Source organism: Asterias amurensis, chromosome 16 (assembly GCF_032118995.1).
Source record: "Asterias amurensis chromosome 16, ASM3211899v1".
NCBI classification, from domain to species: Eukaryota; Metazoa; Echinodermata; class Asteroidea; order Forcipulatida; family Asteriidae; genus Asterias; species Asterias amurensis.
The window spans coordinates 13,942,374-13,965,885 of record NC_092663.1 but is presented as its reverse complement, the minus strand read 5'-3'; the positions used below and the strand labels follow the sequence as shown (position 1 = coordinate 13,965,885).

The 23,512-nt window shown below is 36.3% G+C and overlaps 1 protein-coding gene across 3 annotated transcripts in view; it reads left to right on the top strand.

The window, feature by feature from the left end:
• Positions 1–23,512, top strand: part of LOC139948582 (uncharacterized) — a 48,733-nt gene that overhangs the window by 19,272 nt on the left and 5,949 nt on the right. Inside the window, exons 1-7 of one of the 3 annotated variants that reach the window (XM_071946754.1) lie at positions 10,130–10,254; positions 17,178–17,314; positions 18,817–18,913; positions 19,869–19,924; positions 20,689–20,736; positions 21,389–21,612; positions 22,418–22,516. In XM_071946754.1, coding sequence (XP_071802855.1) covers positions 17,203–17,314; positions 18,817–18,913; positions 19,869–19,924; positions 20,689–20,736; positions 21,389–21,612; positions 22,418–22,516 — 636 coding nt within the window. In that variant the 5' untranslated portion in view covers positions 10,130–10,254; positions 17,178–17,202. Of the gene's footprint in view, positions 1–10,129; positions 10,260–17,177; positions 17,315–18,816; positions 18,914–19,868; positions 19,925–20,688; positions 20,737–21,388; positions 21,613–22,417; positions 22,517–23,512 lie in introns of those variants that run through there. The other 2 variants (XM_071946752.1, XM_071946753.1) reach the window with 2 other exon arrangements.

The following is a 23,512-nucleotide window of genomic DNA, read 5'->3' as shown; positions in this document are numbered from 1 at the left end:
CTTTCTCAAAAACTACGTTACTTCAGATGGAGCCGTTTCTCACAATGTGTTAAACTATTATATTAACAGCTCTCCATAGCTCGTTACCAAGTAGTTTATTATGCTAACAACTATTTTGAGTAATAACCAATAGTGTCCAGTGCCTTTAAACTTCAAAAACCATTCGTTCTATACGGTATGAGTTTTTCTAACGGTGTCTATTTTTAAGGTCAAGATCGAAAGCATGTCACACCGGGTTACGTTTCACGGGGTCACGGGGTTCCGTTGCCTTATGGTTTAGCCTCCCGGTGTATTTCAGAGCGGGTTCGGGTGCTTGCTTATGGGGAATATTATTATGCCCAGCCGCTGTCATTGGCCCAGTTGATATCACCATGCCTGATACTTCGGGAGGCAAAGAAAGCGACTGCCTGCATACATGCCCCCCTGGTCACTGCCTTTGTGCCCTTGAAATGCTTTAGTAGAAATTTAAAAATTCCTCACAGGATGCCCTCTACCAAGGAGAAAATGACTTGGTGCCCTTGCCCTTTCAAAAACCCATGCTCTGTGCAAAAAATACCAAAAAAAAACAAAAAAAAAACGAAGCATTGCAGGCCTGCATCGTCGGTGATTGATTATTATTCTGTTGAAATTACTGGCTCAATGGCACTAGATGATACTGAACGGTGGTTCGTACACCCATGTAATAATCTAATGACTATTGTGGCGGGTGGTGGAACATGCCGCTCGAGCACGAGCGAATAATAACACATTGATGAGTAAAATGTGTATTGCGCAAGGCACCAGAGGCAACATTAGCCTTTTTGAGATATGGTGGGCACATTTATAGGAGTGCACTGTTTGGTTTGGGTGGTCCTATACAGTTACCCAAACATAAGTGGATAAATGTCATAGCCTTGGGTTAGGTTATCTCAAAATAGGCATTTTTGGAGGCGACCAATCACGTACACTTCGATAAAATTTAAAAGCTGTCTGGAAAAAATCCCAAACTTTATTCCCGTGTAGTATTTTTGTGTACTTTTGTAAACCCACATGAAGGATTCAAAAATCGAGCACAGAAATGATTTAAAATCTCCTAGTATTCCAAACCGCATTTAATTTCAAACTTTTTCTCGACAATTATTGTTAACGACCCTATAGCAGAGTCTTTCTCGCCTGTTTTGTAATGTTTGGTACATGAAACAACTGGATAAAAGTATGCTTGCACAAATCTGACACAAAACCCTTCCAATTGCCAAATTTGACTCTGCTAAAAATTCGAACGGAGGACACAGCCTTCAGAAGTGGTTAAACTCATGCAGGGACCGCGAGGAGTGGAACATTTCAAGTGACTTTTCACAGGCCCCGAAGCAAGGACTCTGAAGTCCGATTTCTCACTTCCACATTTTGATGTCAGCTCACAGCCGCACCTGCCAGACTTGATTAATAAGTGCAAATCGTCATCAGTATCGTTATGTCAGGAAATGTTTTCTCTCTGCTCTTTTGGTGCAGTGTTTTGACAACGGACATTTCAGTAGTTTCGTTAGTTATCCTAGTACAGAAAGTTGTTATAACTTGATACAATTCTTACCCGATTTCAAGCGTTATACAAAGACGAATCAGTAATTTTGCATTCGCATCGCGTGTGCTATTTTCATATTTTTAAATGTGCCCCGTACCAAAAATAACTTGAAAAACTGAATTAAAAAATCCCTTACAAATCCCTTTTTACTGAAAGTTCCTGAGCAATGTAGAAATTATAACAACTATCGCTTTCATGAACGCGAGTCTTGCAGTTCTTTTTTACGTTTTTCAGTTCAAAGCAGTGTTTAAAAAAATGGTTCAGTGGATTTATACGCAGATGCTTTCAATTCAATTCTCATTTATTCCACAAAACATTTCTACAATACTACAGAACTCCATTGTAATGCATACATGAATATATAAAAGACAGAAAAGAATAAACTGGCGGGAAGCGCGTGGAGGCAAGGCCCAAAATAAGCCACGGAGCTTGTAGCAGGTGCCTTTACATAACAAAATACATTTAAACTAAATAAACATGCTTAGGACAATACAAAGACGAAACAGACAGACAGGTAGCCAAACAGACAGATGGACAGACAAACAAACAGACAACATCCGAACAAACTACTGGAGTAAAAACTTCAATTTCGAATAGTCTCTCTCATCTCGTTTGTTTCTTACGAAATAACAATTACACTATTCACAAGCTTCACTTGTTTTTCGAACAAATGCATAAAATATGCGTTATAATTTCCCAAGAAGGGGAACCATTTTGCGGTTTTTACCACAAAAGATGAATTTACGAGTGAATAAATTGTTATGCACGCCCTCGTTCCGTGGTGGGGACAGTGGGCGCACTGCACACCCACAGCCGGCGTTAAAGGCATGTATGACCATCATGCCTCCACCGAGCAGGACGCAATTTTGTTTCTGTACATCAAAATTGCCACCCTAAAATAAACTGTCCTGATTTATTTTTAAGGATTCCTTTTTTTTTTAATCGATTTAGCAAAAACAAATTCCCCATTGTAAAGCACTACGACAGTAGCAATGTTTTGATGTACAAAAAACATTGCGATCGGGACTACTTTTCATCCCGATTTGATGTTTTGAAAATAAAGAAGTTTGAACAGATAAGAACCGATTTGATGTTTTGAAAATAAAGAAGTTTGAACAGATAAGAAAACATCTTGAGCTAACCATCGGTCATGGTTGTGTTTGGATTGGGTGTTAGTTGTGTTTGTTTCGGGAAATGAGTGCAATAATATGAACTAGAAAAGTTTAAAATGATGCCTAAAGTTGACTGGTAGGCCAAATATTGGCTTTTATTTTACCCATGGCAGCGAAACTATTTTCTGCATCAACAACTGCTGTTTTATTGCTTATCCAACTTGTTAACGAATCAGACAACTTGTTCCACTATTGGTATCTATCTTCCTGTAATATATTTAGGTATTTTTGATTGATATTCTTTGGTGTAAACTCCGGTGACATCGTATTTTGATGTAGGGTTATGTAGTAATCACAAACATTTCCACAGAATCAACGTGGTAAGAAAACAAACTATGGAACCCCTAAACAACTCACAATAGTTGCACATGTTGTTTTGAAGATGGATGGTTTCAAAATAGTAATTTTAGAATAAATATTACATGCGCAATAATTTTCTTTATGGATTGAATTTCTTTTTCTCTGTCTTATTTTAGCGCTCAGAATGTCCTTCAATGACTAAATGCATTTTCGTTGAAAAATAGGCCTCAACTTAAACAAACCATAAATTTACGGATAAATTTGAAGCAGACCTGGCAACAATTTATTTGTTGTCTTCCATAAGGAACATACCCCCATAAATATACAAATTGCAGTTTACATGACGGAGGAGGTAGCAAAAGCCCCAAATGTTAAACCAAAAAAAAATTTATTTTAAACATAGATTTTTGTTGTTTAACTTTGCATGCTAAAACGCTCTCTCAATCTTTTGAATAACATTAACGAAAAACCCGTAAACAAATTGTTGTAATTTTCTGACTTAAGCTATTATTGAGATAATAATTAGTATTTCTCATGGGGGTGGACCATGTCCACCCACATGCTCATCTGTGTGTTATACTGTCGTTAATACTTGAAAGATTATTGGATAGCCGGGATAGTGGAGGTTGTTCTCAACGGTACGGTCTGCTCTCGTCGTCATCGGGAGAGTTTTTATGGTTTTGGGTGGTTTGGAACTCTCGTTTTATCCAGAGGGAACTATGTGTGGGCGGGAATTGTTTGTTGTATTATACTTTTGCCTATAATATATAAATAGGCTGAATGTTTGCTCTTGAGAAAGACGGCAGTGTCCGTAAAGGTTGTTCCCCAAAAAATAATAGATAAATAAAGAAATTATAAAACGCATGAGCCCTAAATATTTTTTAAGCAGAAGTTACATTTTGTGTCGGCTATATGTTTGGTTTTACCCTGACACCGATGTGTGTAAACACTGTATACTCAACAATTTTCCGATTCATCTGAAAAAATAAATACAATAAATCAACTTTTAAAATCACATGAAATGAAAATTACAAAGTATTTAATAAAAAGACCTTAAAACACAACAAAAAATGAATACACAAATTTAACATATATGTTTAATTGAGACTCAGGCAAACGATTCGTGTGTTTGTTTTATTAGAAAGAAATAAATGAAACTGATTATAAGAGTATGCATTGGACATGGTCTATCTCGTTGAAATAACAGTATAAAAACGTCTAGAAATGTCCATATTTGAAGATAAACTAACACTGTTTGATACGCGAGATCCATCGTTGAAAAGAACAGAACATAATTTTTAATTTTTTATTTATCCGAAATGATAAACGGATATTTTCCATGAAGAGTTTCAATGGAAATATTTGCATCAATATTGCGGGGAAAAAATGAAGACACTTCCGCAGTGTGTCTAACACATTGCTAAGGTAACCCTTTTGAGACTAAATAACATGCAGTTTTCTGCACGAGATCCATCGTTAAAAAGAACAGACCAGAAATTGTCGTTGTCCTTTGTAAATCCGCAATGATAAACGGATATTCTCCATGAAGAGTTGCAGAGTCATTTTTGGAAATATCACATCAATATTGCGCGCAAAAGTGAAGACACCTCCACAGTGTGTCTCACACTATGCTAAGGTAACCCTTTGAATACTAAATAGCATACAGTTTGCTACGCGAAATCCATGTTTTGAAAAGAAAACAGACTTGAAATTGTAATTGCTGTTTTCTCTAAATCCCAAATGGTAGGGCCTAACAACTGGTTGTTTCCCATAAAGAGTTACAAGCATTCTCGGATATTATTGCGCGCAAAAGTAAAGTCACTTTGCCTGTGCTAAGGTGGCAGCATCACCAGCCAATGTCTTCATGACGTCTCAAGAAAGAAAGAGAAGAAAAAAACCTCATAGCTGCAGCGTCTATTGAACCTTCTGAGAAAATCAGAGTCACGTGACCCTCCTCTCCATTTCCACTGTCTGGGTCGCTGAGGTGCTATGCGACATGCGCTGCGTTAAGCCGTGTGTTGTAGTAACTACACCATCATGCATGCAGCCGGAGCTGGGCTCAGCCACCGGACCTGCGCGTCGACAACCTTGCATACCCAGCTAGGCTGACGACGAACCTTTCCCGTTGCCTCACTACCGTGAGTACTAGTATACCCCTCCGGTGCTCTAGTTTCTCCGTTTGCAGGTAATGGTGTGGGTCTTTTGTTTGGGGCTGTCAGTTACTACTTCGAGACGTGATGCGAATTAGGCTGGTTGTTTAGTGGCGGATGTGGAGAGAGGTTTTTTTTCTCCATCCAGCGCGAAAGGATGTCTGGCTTATGTCGTCATAATCAAAGATGGCCGATTGTGGCGTTTTAAGAAATGCATAATTTTTTTGATGAAGTTACGATTTGTGTTAATGTTATTGAAGCAAGGCAGAAGTGTCAAAACAACTATTTCAAAACCGAGTTGTGGATTTTTCTTCAATTGCGAAAAATAAAACCGTTGTGTAAGAGTGAGGTTTTGCATTTCATAATGTTTAGTTCAGGCAATATCGAATTTCACTACCATGCGCGAGTGCGAAAATAGAATGAAATAACATAAACTATAATTATAAAATGCAAACGCGCGAAACTGAAACTTTGTTTTCCTGTTTGTAAATATGTAGCTTGCCATTGATGTTTTTATGTTTTCCTTACGTCTTTATAATTTATAGCAAGTACATGGTATGACAACATAGGTGCATAAATAAATAATTGCGTGAGTTAAATTAAATTCCCGACAACTATTGCAGGTTATATTCGTCACACTGCAGGCGTCAGGTCGCATCAAACGAATGAAATTCTAAAACAATAAAATAATAATAATACTGAGTTACATTAAGTTTCTTAAAGATGTGAATAATGAAGACGTAACTGGAATAATAGGACTCTCCGCTCTCCTAAACTCCCCGACAAACTGCCAGGGGGTAATCAAAAACAAAAAGATATTCACAAAATATATCGAGTTGTTTAGTGCAGGAAATATCAACTTTTCCCCCGCAACTCAATATTGGAGTTTCGAGCATGCCGGTTCCTTTGGTAATATTGACATGTTCTGTAAGTAAAAGTAAAATAAATAAAGATAAATAACTAAACAGAAACCTGTAATTTCTTACTCACCGTGAAGTATTTGTGAGGACTATTAATAATGTGTACCCTGTTCCTTTTCGTTTACTAATCCCGATTATCGTGTATTTTAGTCCCTGTTTGACTTTACATGGGAAAGTTTGGGGAAAGGATTGTTTTGATTTTGATTAAAAAACACAAAGACCAGATTTTGTTTTAAAGATCCTGTTCCATTGTCATAAGACTTTTTAATAACTTGTATTTGTACCGGTCTCCGCCCTGACTTCTTATTATCCAAAGCTTCTGAACATTAATCGTCACAAACTTATTGAACTTTATCAATGTGTGGTCATCTTGTTGTTTTTTTTTTTTCTTTTTTTTTAAATTTTTATTTCTGGGTTATTGTAAAAACATCTGCTTGTCGCAGTCCAGAGACTGAATTAAAATACAGAGACTGATTTAAAAATATTAAAATTTACATTTTTATATACAATTTTTAAAAAGCACATGAGAAAATTTATACACAAGAAAAATTGAAAAATTAAAAGCGAAAGTCAAAAGAGACGTTATGAGAACTAAAATTAGATAAAACAAAAACAATAGATATTTAACAAGCACACTTAATTAACAAACCCAAACCCAGGTCCAGGTAGAGTAAAGCTTCTCATGCAGTTGTGACCAGTAAGTTTCTGGATATGTTGATGCCATTGTCGCGGGCTAAGTGACCCAAATTTTTGACCCAAATGTCACCAAACCGAGGCTGGAAGGAAAAGATAGTCTGGTCCATTTCGTAATGTGAGAATTGAACTGTTACTTTCCGTCTACTGAGCAGGGTACCTGACACAATGACCAATGATAGGCCCAATATTGTCTACACCTAACATTTCTTTGGCCTACTTTGCCATTTTATTGCTCCCATTTCATAAAGCTGTTAGGCAAAAAATACTGCTTAGCAATTTTTCTTGTGATAGGGCCCCATAGGCCTACGTTGCAACGATATAAACTTGATATTTAAATCTTTTGGCTGAAAGTCTGTCACTACTAAGCAATATTTCCTGTGGTTCGCAAGTTTTGTGGTTACTGGGGCAATATAGGTAAATCAATCTTTATTGAGCAAATCAATATATACAATACAGAGGATAAAGAACACTTAAGCCCAGGGGTCGATTTCACAAAGAGTTAGGACTCGTCTTATCTCGAGTTAGGACGAGTATAACTCTTCCTAACTTAGGATTAGTCTGAAGGTCTGCATGCTATAGTGCAGGGTTGGGACTCGTCCTTAGTCCTAAGATTAGTCTGAAGTTAGGAAGAGTTTTGTGAAATCGACGGCAGGTCATTTATCATGACCAACATTGGCCATGGTACAGTGCAGAGCAGACAAAACAAAAATAAACGCAAGACATAACACCGAGTGAAAAGCAAATTAATGAGCAACACAATATTTCAAATAATATTTACTATAGTAACGGAAGTAAATTAATTGATACAGAGTATATTTACAAACCCATTGTCCTAGCATGGGAAGATCCTGGCACGATGTATTTACTTTGCAATAACAAAAGACAAGTGTATTTAAATTCCTCTGTAGTTTTAACTCTTCCTTTTATCATTAGTTTGCATTTTGAAACCTTTCTGGAAAAGAAACCAATGGTTCCTCTGTAAACCAAGAGCAATGAAGTCAAGAAAGATGACTAATGCATTTAACGTTTAGGTTTAAAATGTGGTAGGGAAAACGCCAAATTAATAATGGGAAACCGATCATGTAAACTTGGGCTGGAATCCAAATCCACGTAATGCAATGCGAGGAGGCGGGATTCCAGAAAGCTATCCCTGACTCCGCAAAAAGTATACTGTGCAAATTAACTTGGGCAAATTTGAAAATAAAATTTGAAAGTCAAAGACCAGTCTTCTCTCAACATATGCATGAAATAACTAACCTGTGAAAATTTGAGCTCAAATGGTCGTCGAAGTTGCGAGATAATAATGAAAGAAAAAACACCCTGGTCACATGAAGTTGTGTGCTTTTCGATGCTTGATTTCGAGACCTCAAATTCTAAATCTGAGGTCTCGAAATCAAATTCAGAGGGAGCCGTTTCAGACAATGTTTTATTCCATCAACCTCTCCCCACTCGTATACCCATGGTTTTATGCTAATAATTATTTTAGTAATTACCAATAGTGTCCACTGCCTTTTAATGTTATTATTGAAAAACATCTCACTGATTGCAAGATGCAAATGTTGGCAACTCTGATGTGATTCGAACTGCCTTCGACAATCCACACGGCTATATGTAAGGGGCGGGGCAACGCACTAAAAGTGATCCACAACATATTTTTGTTTGAAGTAGACTTCATTCACATTTAGGCTGTCTGAGGTCCTCATGTGACAACCACAAATCTCAGATTAATTTCCTCATTAGTTTGAAGCGTAATTAAACACTTCCTTCCTGGTAAATTAACTTAATATATACTCATAAATTTAAATTTTTAAACCAAATTATTTGTAATAGGCCTATATGCAATTTCACTTATGACGCTGTTGAAGCGGTTCAACAGATCAGGGACATACCCTTTGGCACAAATGATCAAAGAAGTGGTTAGATTGTTGAATAAGAATCAGGATTTGAAACTACCAATACGGAAATAGAATCATGCTCATCAGTTGTGACTGATCCATTTGGTTGTGTTTTTCAGACTGAACAACTTGCAATAATCTGGGCCTAATTTCATAAAGTCTGTCAGTTCAAAAAACTTGGTAGGCTTGTACTCTTTAGGCTTAACTGGAAAAACAAAGCTTTTCAAAAACCTTTGTTTTATTCTTGACAGCCCCTGTCCAACTTGTAATCATTGTTTGTGTCTAAAGATTTAAAATAAATAATATTAAATAAATAAACGAAAATTATGATTTAAAATCATCACACTCTTTAATTGCTACTCGATGGTTTTCAAGCGAGAAGCATTGATCTGATCAAATCACTTGGCTTACCTACCGCGAACAACAAACTATAATAGCAGCGAACTTGATCGTTTACAATACTGTAGATTTTCGTGTAAACCGTGAGTATACTTTGAGAAAATTTGCATGATATTCTGATCGAGCACAATTGAACATTTCAAAAATATATATGCCATCTCGGTTCTTTTCTATCGTTGGAGTAAGACCGTGTGAACCATTGAGTCCATGAGATCCTATCTTATTTTTTTTTTCAACAATGCTGGATCTGCTCGTGTTGTGCAGTTATGGGATATGGGTTGCAACTTTCCTATAGAGGCAGGCAAGTGCGACACCTGCTCAAGAAACTGTCTTCCATTGAGGACCGGCGTAGACCCGCTCAAACCAACCAAAGCAACTTTCAAAAAAGTTGTCTAGAATGAAACAGTGATCAAGTTTAACCCCACAAATATTTTACAAAATGTAATGGTAGACTAATTTGTGTAGGGTCTAGAAGGCTGTGTTAATTAACAAAAACTTATGATAATTCGTCATCAGTAATTTGGCACCGTTATAATTATAACAAACAGCTAAAAGATACTTTATCATTCAGGCTTTTTCCGAATGTGGCTTTTTCTAAAACATTTGCCATTTACCGTAAAGGCCTAAAAAAAAACGCTTTATAAACCAACATCTTTCTTGAATCGATCGTGGCTTTTGAAGCATAAGCTATTGTATGCTTGGTTTGATCATGGAGGTAGGGTTTGATAACAGAAAACTATAGTGTCTTGGATCAGAGTTCTATAAATACAATAAATTTTTTTCAGCCAACGTTGTTCGCAGTGTTCCGGCATGAACAACGTATGTCCTTGTTCATCCACTGTCCTATGCACCTACTGCTACTACTCGCGCTGCTCTGCTGAACTGAGGAATTTAGTAATAGATCACGTGATTATCTCCGCCATTCAGAGAAGGCCGACAGCGGTACGTGTGCAGAGCCCATGTATACTCTGTATGTGTGTGTATAACACACGGCATGTAGTGCTAGTCCTGTCAATGCAACGTACCAGCCCTTGTGTTTCCATTGGATTCTAGACTACGTAGACACTGTCACGGGTACGTTGAGCGATTTTACGTTGTCCAGAAGGAAAAAAACTCTGCGTTTTCTGCTTTTCCTGTGAAATCTGCGTATCTTTACAGGCACCAGTAAGGTAATTCATGATCTATATTATATAGACTGTTAGATTTCGTATGGTGTTGGTTTTGTGTGGAGCATTGGGGGAGTACGGGGTAATTTTCTAGCTGCGTGGGTTGAGGTTTTCTGATCAACAAATTTCGTTTCAACAAGATGGCCGATCGCGTTGTACTTAACGGGGAGAAATTATCAGCCCAGAATTCACCGATTTAGCGTGGTTAGAGATTATGAGCAGCTTCACGGATGTTCGTTGGTGGTTTGTACACTATCTACTAACGAATGACCGGGCAGTTTGTCCTATTTCGGTCAGAATCGTAGGATTTGGTTGGTTTTCTGGGAACGGTGCGGCGGCTAAAATCATCACCTGTGGATATACAGCGATTGGGAGCCGTTTTCCATACAATCGCCCACTGCTGTAGTCGTGGAAAGCATGCTCTCACACTACACGCTTATTTCATGTTTATTGCTTTTACAATAGGTTCTGATCAGGGGTTTGCCTTCCTGGACCAACTTGGAATCCTACACGTGTTTATTTAGCTCGTTTTCGTTGAAAACCTGGCAGGGAAAGTTTTAAATCGTTGACGACAGCCCAGCCCGATCAGAACATGTCTATTTATCTTGAATCTTGCAACAACAACCCTTTATTTTATGCTTGTAAACCTACATTTTCAACCAGATTATTGAATAAATAAAATATAGTCATTTAGCAACATATAGTACCTTCGTCTCTGTGTGTTTATTTCATTCGTAAAGTGTCCAGTTATTTTTTTATGAACTTGAATTATGTTGTGCGTCAATCCATAGTCAATCTGTGCCCAACCCACGACCCTCGATTAGTTAGAAACTGTCCCACCAATTTCTCGTATTTTACGGAAGTGGTCTCGGATTGTCTAGGGTTACAGGGCAATGCCAACCTTGTTCTCTACAAAAACAGTGAGATTTACACACTTAGAAAGCTTTGTTTTCAGGGCCTGATTTATACAGTTACTAAACTAGAGGCTTGGTCCTTCACTGTGTACTTTAAATTATGCTCTACGGTTGGACACATAAACACAGTAGACCCAAAGTTATATTTTGAACCTCACGCGTCATACTACGTGAGTGTGACAGTTTCATTGTCACGTTTGCATCACGCCCTTTTCAATGATTTTGTTTTCAACATGAGCTGAAAAGTTTAAACCCCTTTCACGAGCAGGCCCATTCCGAATAACGAGATACAAAGTTACAATACACATGACTGTACACTGACATCAAACTAGTTGTGAGGTGACCTTATGCTTTCGACACATACCGGGCCTTCGTTAGTGGCATAAACAAGCACAAAAAAAGCATATCCATTTATAGCAACAAGAGGAGCATAGGGTGAAAAAGCATGTCCAAAAGAAAAAGTGGGAAAATTGTAACAAATTTAAAGGCAGTGGACACTATTGGTAATTGTCAAAGACTAGCCTTCACAGTTGGTGTAGCTCAACATATGCATAAAATAACAAACCTGTGGAAATTTGAGCTCAATCGGTCATCGAACTTGCGAGATAATAATGAAAGAAACCAAAAACCCTTGTCACACGAAGTTGTGTGCGTTTAGATGGTTGGTTTCGAGACCTCAAGTTCTAAATCTGAGGTCTCGAAATCAAATTCGTGGAAAATTACTTCTTTCTCGAAAACCATGGCACTTCAGAGGGTGCCGTTTCTCACAATGTTTTATATCATTAACCTCTCCCCATTACTCGTTACCAAGTAAGGTTTTATGTTAATATTATTTTGAGTAATAACCAATAGTGTCCACTGCTTTAAGTACTTGTGAAAACACTGCTTATAATACGAGGGCAAGAAAGTTAGTTAAAAATTAAAGTTAGTTTAGTTTTAGTTTTTTTTTTTTTAAGTTTTATTAGACTTTACACTGGCATAAAACATATACAAATCGATACATAAAGATACAAAGAAGCAAATAGCTAAAAATACCAAGCCAGTGAGTGGCGAGGGGGAACAGGTGATCAGCACCTATCTCTACAAAGCAGTCCTGCCACAAAAAAATTCAACGTTGAGAAGACAGGGGTGGATTTCACAAAGGTAGTCCTAACTTAGGACTAGTCCTAGGCAATGCTAAGAGATAGGACTGGTCCTAAGTTAGGACCAGTAACTCATCCTAACTTAGGACTGGTCCTATCTCTTAGCATTGCCTAGGACTAGTCCTAAGTTAGGACTACCTTTGTGAAATCCACCCCTGAACGATTTGTCAGCCCACCGTGAATTTGCTTGGACCTTCACTTGTGCGATGTACAGCCGCGAGTTATTCCAACCTTGGCTTGCAATAATATTAGGTGCAGATTAACATTTTGTTATAAAACAATAAGATTGGCATCACTTCATATTACTGGTAAATAAAATCAAAAGCAATTATACACTCTTCATATGAACAGTTTTTTTTTTTTATTGTTTTCTATTCTTACGACAACATGCAGAGGCCGTCCAGAGAAAGGCGAAAGTGAAAACAACTAAAAAAAAATATGAGCCTTGGGAATAAAATGTGTATAATAATATATTACACAGAAATAAAAAAAATTGAACTGAAAATTAAAACAAGATAAGGCAAGTAAAAAATTAATATTAAAATGTCATTAAAACAGGCAATTAAGTGCTAACTCATTTTTTTTTTTTGCCTGTGACTTTGCGGGAACGTTTATAAACAAAAGATTTGTTAAAAAAGCACACACTCAGACCCCGCCTCATTATAGTTGAACAGTGGACAGCCCTATCCTTCCATATTCAGGTCACAACCCTCGCCTTTTAACCTGTCCTCAAGTCAACGTCTATTTAAAGGCAGTGGACACTATTGGTAACTGTCAAGGACTAGTCTTCAACATATGCATGAAATAACAAACCTGTGAAAATTTGAACTCAATCGGTCGTCCAAATTGCGAGATAATAATGAAAGAAGAAAACACCCTTGTCACACAAAGTTGTGTGTGTTTAGATGGTTGATTTCGAGACCTCAAGTTCTAAATCTGAGGTCTCGAAATCAAATTCGTGGAAAATTACTACTTTCTCGAAAACTACGTCACTTCAGTGGGAGCTGTTTCTCACAATGTTTTATACTATCAACCTCTCCCCATTACTCGTTACCAAGTAAGGTTTTATGCTAATAATTATTATGCGTAATTACAAATTGTGTCCACTGCCTATAAAGACAGTGGACACTATTGGTAATTGTCAAAGACTAGCCTTCACACTTGGTGTATCTCAACATATGCATAAAATAACAAACCTGTGAAAATTTGAGCTCAATCGGTCATCAAACTTGCGAGATAATAATGAAAGAAAAAATACCCTTGTCACACGAAGTTGTGTGCGTTTAGATAGTTGATTTCGAGACCTCAAGTTCTAAACTTGAGGTCTCGAAATCAAATTCGTGGAAAATTACTTCTTTCTCGAAAACTATGGCACTTCAGAGGGAGCCATTTCTCACAATGTTTTATACAATCAACCTCTCCCCATTACTCGTCACCAAGAAAGGTTTTATGCTAATAATTATTTTGAGTAATTACCAATAGTGTCCACTGCCTTAAACAACAACAACATAGTTGGCTATAACATACTACATGATAAGCCTTACCTATGACAATTGACCCACGCATTGCGGTGATTAAACAAAACGGGAAACAGCAAATGCCTATCTTGCTCATGACGTATAAGTATAGAATTGCTAGTTAAACGTAATGAACAGTATAGCCTTTTATTTTTGAGTATTGCGCCCTCTCCATCCGAGGATGCTTAAATGCGCGAATAAAACTTCTTACAATGTGATGAACTCTAAATAAAATTTCGTTGTTCGTCATAAACCCGAGAAGAAAAACCCCCCATCACACGAAAAACACGATATAAATGCAGCATAAAATTACGCAAAATTTTCGAATCAGATATAAAACAAAACTTAAAATTCACAATGAATTAAGAATTAATTACTTGACAAGTTTATCACACACAGACGTGTGATTTCCTTTTTTCAGGATTTGTTTACCATCTCCTTGGGCCTTTAACTTTAATTGAATAAGTAAGGCAGTCACCAGAGGGAGAACATGGGGTGAGTGTCTATGTCTAAAACTTCGGCAAAAGAGACAGACTTGCAAATCAATTCAAAGCGCATTTCCTGCCGAATATTGATAAATGGATACTTATTTTGAAGGTTCTAAGCCCGCGAAAATTTGATAGCGAAAACGTCAGTTGCAGTAAACTTTCTGTACGACGGTATTTGAGGCTTTCTGGCTCGAAAACAATTAAAAGTAAATCAAGACCATGACAATTGCGGTGGTGTGGGTGGGAGACTCGAGTCGGTTTGTATGTTTTTTTCTTCTTCATGTTAACCTTTGCGGTATTGTCTACTGCTTTTATTTTGTCGAATCACAAATTGTCCGTTTTGGAAAGGACCCGTTTAATACATGAACCTGGCACAGGATTTGTGATTTGTAAATTTTGTTTTTAAGTATCAGATTGTTCAGTTCATGGAATGAAACTATCTTCCGGTGCTGTAACCGTTGATATAAAAATAAATGAGAAATCCGTTCACTGTGGTTAGTTCATGCAGACGTAATGATGTACGCAAATAATTCGAATCATTTTGTAAACATTAAAGACACTGGACACCATTGGTAATTGTCAAAGACCAGTCTTCTCAGTTGGTGTATCTCAACATCATACAATAACAAACCTATTAAAATTTTAGCTCGATTGGTCGTCGAAGTTGCGAGATAACTATGAAAGAAAAAAAAAATCACTCGTCACACGAAGTTGTGTGCTTTCAGATGCTTGATTTCGAGACCTCAAATTCTTTTACTAAAGGTCTCGAAATAAAATTCATGGAAAATTACTTCTTTCTCGAAAACTACGTCGCTTCAGAGGGAGCCGTTTCTCACAATGTTTTATACCATCAACCTCTCCCCATTACTCGTTACCAAGTGAAGTTTTATGCTGATAAATATTTTGAGTAATTACCATTAGTGTCCAGTGCCTTTAAGTGTGTGATGAAGATTGCCTCATGCATCATCTGACAATTCCATCAAGTAGCAATAATATCGCAACAAGACACAACTGTTCACTGCAAAAAAAAGAAGTAATATACTGCAAGGGCATATAACGCATGAATATTCAAATCGATACGACATATTATTCATGTCTTCAGTCCATAGTGTGTTTTGTGTCACTTCATTATTTACAAGATGGGTGTAGGGTGGTCATCGTGTATAGCCAGTAAATAATTTCAGTGTATTATAGTCAGTAAATAATCTCAGTGGCATTCATTTTTTGATGAATATAAATCTGTTTTGACTATTCATGGATGCTAACTTATGGTAATAAAGCTGTACCATGTGCAGCAAATTGTCATCAAATCGATACTTCATATTTATGTTACTGTCTGCCTTCCACCCTGTTTGAATTATCATAGCATAATCTTGCAGTCACATTTAAGTGGCGTTCGCGTTCAGTTGCAGTAAAACGTACTTTGTTCTACACAAAAGGAAGTTCCAGTAGTACCAAAGATTTATAACAGTAAAAAAACTCCTGGTCATTTTAATTGTGCCGGTTTGATTCTGGGAAAGTCCTTTTCCGCAGGGATGCCTCATCGAAGGGTGGAAAGCATGCCCCTCCGATTCGCTTGGACCACTACCTTAGAGGCACTGTGGAAATTACTAAAAATAATTGTTCGCATAAAAACTTACTTGGGAACGAGCAATGGAGAGCAGCTGTTGATAGTATCAAACATTGTGAGAAACGGCTCCCTCTGATGTAACGTTGTTTTTGAGAAAGAGGTAATTTCTCACTCAAATAATAAAAGGCTTCCGGCCTGAAGCCTTTTATTATTATGCAGCATGCAAGCACACACATTTGTGCGACAAGTGTGTTTTTTCTTTCTTTCGTTATTCTCTTGCAATTTTGATGACTAATATTGAGGTATAATTTTCACAGATTTGTTGTTTTGTGCATAATGTTGGGATTATAATGCAGGGGCCAATTTCATAGAGCTGCTGAAGCAAAAAATTTGCTTAAGCACGAAAATAGCTCGCTTATTTTACACATGTTACTGGCCAAAATGTCATGCCATATACATTTGCTTGTGACTGGTATGTAGCTGTTGTTTACTTAGCACAACAATTGAGTGGAGTCTTGGTCGGTAATCTGATTTTACTAAGCAAGGATTTTTTTGCTTAAGCAAAATTTTGTGCAGCTCTATGAAATTGGGCCCTGGTCTTTGAACATTATTACCAAAGGTGTCCAGTGCCTTAAATGGTGAAGTTTCGTCCACAAAACACGCGCGCCCTTTTGCATGAACAGTGTCAGTATGTTCAGCAAAGGTCAGAATATGAATTTCGGACAAGGAATGAAAATTAGTTTGACTTTTCTGCGCAGAGGGTTTCCATTTCAAACCAAAAGAGTGTTTGCTTTTCTGTAGCAGCCAAAAACAAGGTTGTTTTTATAAAAACAATGTATACACTGCTTTTGCACTTTTTAGAAGGTAGCTTGCAAATTAGGAAGTTTTTGCCAAGCTGTATGTAGCTGTCGTCAGAGTTAGGCTGAGTTAAAATTCGATTTCTGAGAATATACTTAAGAAAATAATTCTTCTCAACTCTTGAATAAATTGTGTACACTCAAGCAAAAATCATTGGCCTAAATTCCTTTCCCCACGTTCGCACTGAAGAGAAAATCTATAAAAAAAAATAAACTACACTCTCCTTGCACATTATGCAGGGCTTTATAAGTATAAACACAACAGTCTGTATGACTTTATATGCGCACCATGCCTATTTTCTCGATTCTGTACATAATAACTGTCCTTCCCCCCAGATGTGAAATGATGCGTCCTTTGTCATGTCACCAGTAACTCATACAGCTATAAACAAAACACAAACAAGTCTTTGTATCATTTCATTCTTATTTACAGGCTGTTGGCTAAACCATCCCCCACAATGCATCGGCCTACCCGGCTGAAGATCACTGACGTCAACCCGCACCTCATTTGCATATTATGTGGCGGGTATCTGATTGATGCAACTACGATGAATGAGTGTCTGCACTCATGTAAGTTGTGACATTCTATTGTTCTCACAAGCTGTAATGAACAAGACATTATTTTGTGCTTTTAAAGTGTAATGAACCAGACATTCTGTTGTTCTTTCAAGTTGTGATGAAGAAGACATTTGTTCTTTCAAGTTGTGATTAACAAGACAGTCTATTGTTCTTTCAAGTTGTATTGGAACAAGACATTCTATTGTTCTTTCAAGTTGTGATGAACAAGACATTCTATTGTTCTTTCAAGTTAAATAATGAGCACCTATAACTTATGGCATTCTACCGTTCCCTCAAGCTGTAATGAACACTACATTCTATTGTTCTTTCAAGTTGTAATGAACCAGACATTCTGTTGTTCTTTCAAGTTTAATGAGCACCCATAACTTATGGCATTCTACCGTTCCCTCAAGCTGTAATGAACACCACATTCTATTGTTCTTTCAAGTTGCAATGAACCAGACATTCTGTTGTTCTTTCAAGTTGTATTGAACAATACATTATATTGTTATTTCAAGTGGTACTGAACAACACATGCTATTGTTCTTTCAAGTTGTGATGAACAATACATTCTATTGTTCTTTCAAGTTGTAATGAACGAGACATCTATTGTTCTTTCAAATTTAATGAGCACCTATTTAATTTATGACATCTCTATTGTTCCCTCAGGTTGTAAGGAACAGCACCCTAGAATTGCCTTTAAAAATCATATGAAATTGCTCACATCTGTTTTTTGTCTGTCAAGATATTTTGTTAAAGTAATTTATGTGTGATGCATTATTTTGTATACGAAATTTGACCCTTGTGTTCCTTTTTTTCTTCTGATAACTAACAGAATACAACACCTGTCTTAGCTTGCCATAAGTTGATTGCTTGATTTTATTTGATTGTTATTGATTGATTGACTTTCTATTATTGTGTTCGTCTGATGTATTGCTTTTGATCGGTTGAAACTATTCAATAACTTACTTGAAGTCTGTATGTTCCAGATTGAAGGATCGACTATTATCGATTTACTTATCAAGCCCCCATAAACAATAATCAATGAATTGGTTAATGTTAATATTTTGTAAATTGCTAAGGAAATCATCCCTATTTCATTTCTGTTTGTCCAAATGTTAGAGCCAACAATCCCAGTTACTTATGTTGATGTGTTTGTGCATTTCTTATTTCAAATATTACTTTGTGCATTATCAGTTTTCTGGTTTGTGTTCTTGCATAATATTGTGTCTGTTATTCACGTCATTCCAACCTTTTCTCGTATCAATCTAACTTGCTAAGGTTTGTTAATTTATTTATTCTTATACACTTTCAGAAATTTATTCTTGCATATTATTATTTTTTCTGTTATCATTTCAACCTTTTTCTTGTATCAATTGAATGTTGCTTTATGTTTTTTACTTATTAAAATAAAAAGCCAATGCTAATATTTAAACAACTTCGTGGTTATCGGGTGAGAAAATCAACTTTCAGGCAAAGTGAAATGATGCTATTATGTTAATATTTGTTTGCAGACTGTAGAGCGTGTATTGTCTCGTATCTGAGACAGAGCCGGCAATGTCCAATATGTGACACGGTAGTGCATAAGACACGACCACTGCTCAATATAAGGTGAGTGTATTTTACACCTGCTAGAGGTGATTACTGATTTATTGATTGGTTGACTTATTTATTGATTTATTGGATAAATGATTGATTGATTGATAGATTGATTAATTGATTAATTGATATATATATATATATATTGATTCATTGATTGATTCATTGATTGATAGACTGATTGTTTTTACTTTTCAAAACTTATACTCGAATTTATAATTTTCTTGCGTTTTTATTTTATTGCTGTATTGTTATATACTGTACATTGAATGATTGATTCATTGATTTATATATTGAAAGATTGATCATTGATGTATTCATAATTACATTGATTCTGATACGTATTCATTGATATATTGATTCATTGATTATTCATTGGTATATTGGTTCATTGATCGATTCTCTTATATCTTGACCTTTTGACGTATTCATTGATTTACTAATTCACTGATTGATTTTTTAAATTTATATTGACTCATTGATTCATTGACTTGTTCTTTGATATATTTATTTACTGCTGATTTATTCACTGGTATACTTATCGACATATTCATTGATATATTGATTAACTGATCGATTCGTTGATATATTGATTTATTGAGTGATTCTCTGACATATTGACTAATTGATGTATTTATTGATTCATTGATTGCTTTTGTACTTGTATTGATTCATTGGTATATTGATTAATTTATTATTTGATTGATAGATTGGTTTATTAATTGGTTTATTTACCCTGTTTTTTATTTAAACCAAAACATGACCTGACTAATGTAATTGATGATTGCTCAACTTGATTTGTGTGTTGTTATATTTTTATTTTCATTTTCCATTCTTTTCCTTCCTATCCTACATATGCAATGTGTAGCAACTATACTTTCTGCAAGAGTGTTTTTCACCACATTCGAGTTTCCTTCATGATGATATTAATCAAAATCTTAAAGTCTGTTTTTATTGATTCGTTCAGGTCTGATAAAACTCTCCAGAATTTAGTCTATAAGCTTGTTCCGAATCTTTTCAAAGGTAACATGTAGTTTTATTGTTTTGGTAAATGACTTAAATATTGTTGTTTTACTTCAACTGTAGAGTTTTGATATATTTTTCACCGCGTTTTTCTTCTTCAGGAAAAGAGAGTATTGCGTTGCGAATGTTTATTTAAAGGCCCTGGACACGTTTGGTAAATGTCAAAGTGCGGTATTCTAACTTGGTGTATCAAAACATGTGCATAAAATAACAAATAATGTGAAAAACAAATTGGCAAATTGGTCATCGAAGTTGCAAGAAATTAGTGGTAGAAAGTACACCCTTTTTGCAGACCTTGTATGCTTTCAGATGCCTCAGAAATATCAGATTCTAGAATAGAACATTTTAGTGAGAAATTACCTTTCTTTCTCAAATTCTACGGTGCTTCAGAGAGAGGGAGACGTTTCTCACAATGTTTTATACTCTACAGCTCACCGTTGCTCGATACCAAATCAGTTTATTTTGAGTAATTACCAAACGTGTCAAGTGCCTTTAAAAGGCCTTGGTTACTGATGACGTCAGAGTTTGTTTACCATTGTGCAGAAGAATTGAAAGCCATTGTGTCTCTGCACAGCTGTCGGAAACAATTAGTAAACAAACCATGACTAAATCAGTACAGGGGTTATTTTGGGTTCTTTTAAGCTTTCACTTTTTAAATTGCATATTTATTTTTGGCCTGACGTTTTACGCCCGTCCGTTTGGAATTTTGATGTTTCTTTAGAGATCTCATTTGAAAGTTTGGTACTTGTTTTTATTTAATGTAGATGAAATGAAGAGAAGGCGAGAGTTCTACGCTAAGCATCCTCAAGCAAGTAAGTTGACGTCACCGATCTCAAATCTCATTAAAGATCCTCGCTTGTTTCCTTTCATCCGCACAAAACTCCAAAAATGTCCGTCTCCAAATTTAGCGTAGGCCTTCTTGCACCCTGTGTACGGTTCCATTACCAGGTGTTTTTGTTTGTTTGTTTGTTACCGTTTTATTTTATCTCACCGTAGTCCAGTGGTCAAGTGTATTCTAAACATAATGTATATCTTGATTTGTGCAATTTATAGTCATATTCGTTAAACCAATGTTTGTACAAGAGAGATTGGCTATTACAAGCTTGGTGTGATGTCCCCTTTTGGGAGTTTGTCGAATTCCCTTGAAATGGGGAGATCATCTTAACAAACTCAATGGTGTACAACTTTTATAAATCAGTTTGATGTTAAAAAAGTACAGGCACATTTGACACAAAGTCGAGTTGTCTCCCCATGCTTAGAATTCATTTATTTTGGGTGTGTTGAATCCCCTTGAGGAAGTTTTGCCGAGTTTTCTTGACGGGAAGATCAGAACAGAAAAAAAACATCGATGTTAAAATTTGATTAATCAGTTTGCAGTTAAAAAAAATAACAGACACATCTTGAAAAAAGTCGAGCTGTCTCCGAAACCTTTTAACTAATTTCTTCCTGATTTGATTTCGTAAGGTACGAGTATGCAGTCACCCAACGCCCGCGAAGAACGGGGCGAAGTGTGCGATGACTCCCTGGTCATCTATACGAAAGACGAGTACATCAGCTTGTCTCTGGACTACTACTTTCCACAACCCCGGAAAGACACACCAACCAAACCACTGAATAGCAACGGGGAGGGAAGCTCTGCTGCCCCGGGTAAACGCCCCAATGGAGATGCCAACGGGTTACCTGTTGACGTGAGTGTTAGACCCATCCAGGCACTGCGAAAAACCAAGTTTACCTTTTGTTGTATATCAAGTTTTTTGCCATGACATGAATCCCTACCCACTTTATGTGATACAATTTACCTGTAGAATTTACCTGTAAAAAAAAGCGGACCTAACTGAGCAATGTCTTCAGGTGTCGCCTAAATCCATTGTACAAAGTAATGTTCGTCTTAACTGACACGAACAAATATTTTCGTGAAATTGTTTTACTCATTTCTCAAAGACTACATCACCTCAGCAGGTAATATTTTGAGGGAAGCTTTCTCCCATCATTATCTATAAACCGTATAACCGTCGTGTTTTGTGGCGTACAGAAAGTATACAATCCCTTTAGAAAACAAGATTTTTGAATTGAAATCTGGCTTTAAAGGGAAAGTACACGTTTGGTAATTACTTAAAAAACATTAACTTAAAACTGACTAGGTAACTAGCATTGGAGAGGTCTTGATAGTATAAAACATTGTGGGAAACGACTCCCTCTGAAGTAACGTAGTTTTTGAGAAAGAGGTATTTTCTCACTAAAATATTAAAAGACTTCTACATGTATATAGTTGGAAGTCTTTTTTTCCTAATCTGAAAGCACACAAATTCGTCCAACAAGGGTGTTTTTTATTTCATAATTTTCTCGCAACTTCGAAGACCGATTTAGCCCACTGGTATTTGACGATTACCAAACGTGTACAGTGCCTTTAAAGTCATCAAAACAGTTGGAATTAACATCAAATTGTTGCAGATGTTTTTGAATCAATTATGACTATGTATTGATGTGTGACAGGTTGTTGAGAAGCGGTATCTACGATGTCCCGCAGCTGTGTGCATCAGTCACATTAAGAAGTTCATCCGGAATAAATTCGGTCTCTCTTCTGCCCACAGGGTAACGAACCATTCAGATGATTTATATCCCTCTTCCGTACAAAGTGTATCATCAAGCCGTGGTTGATGATGATAAAGCAAACTGTTTCCTTTTGTGTTTTCAGATTTTGAAATGTATCTAATTGAAATGTATCTATTGTCTATTTGTTGCTCTCTCTTTCGACCCAAATTTGTATCTGTCAGCAATGCCAGTCTTGCTTTTAATTACTTTTGTGTATCTTTTATCATAGTTTCACAGTGTCCATCTATTGTGTTCACAGACCATGCATATTATTACATCGCGTGCTTACAAAAAGAGCCACAGAGCATACACAGCTCAATGGAAGAATATGTTTACAAAAAGAGCCACAGAGCATACACAGCTCAATGGAAGAAGATGCAAACTCTTACATTTTATGGAGATTGCACTGTCTGAGTTTTATCAAATTATGTTTTGATTTTGAAGAATTTGTCTGGAAATTATAGCAAAGTGTACAATGTCTCATGGCCAGTGTAGTACATGTACCTTACTTTCAATGGCACACCTTTGTGTATAAATAATGGAAAAATGGTTTATTGTGCTACAATGAAGCTCCTTTTTTATTGTTCACTTCTTGTGCATTTTGTAACTGCATTATATTTCTTTCTAATTGATTGCTTCTGTTACCCTGTTATGCTAATTTGTCTGTGTTTATTTTGTGTTGTTTATAAACCGTTTAGAAAGACTCTGCTAGAATTGAAAAAGGTGAAAACTACTTGCAATTTACGGATAAAACATTTGAGTCAAATTGAGATGAAATTAAAAATGAATTTAGTATAAGCTATTTAGGGGACCCAGTCGAGACAGGCCTAGTTATTGTAGAGTAGGCTTCAATATAATTTGCGTATAATATTGTTCATAGGGGTTTAATTATTGCGTAGATCATAAACTTGTTGAGAAGATTATTATTTTGCAGTTTTGCCAATAATTACTTACCTGTTTCTTAATTTTATTTTTGCAATACATTTTAAAACTATA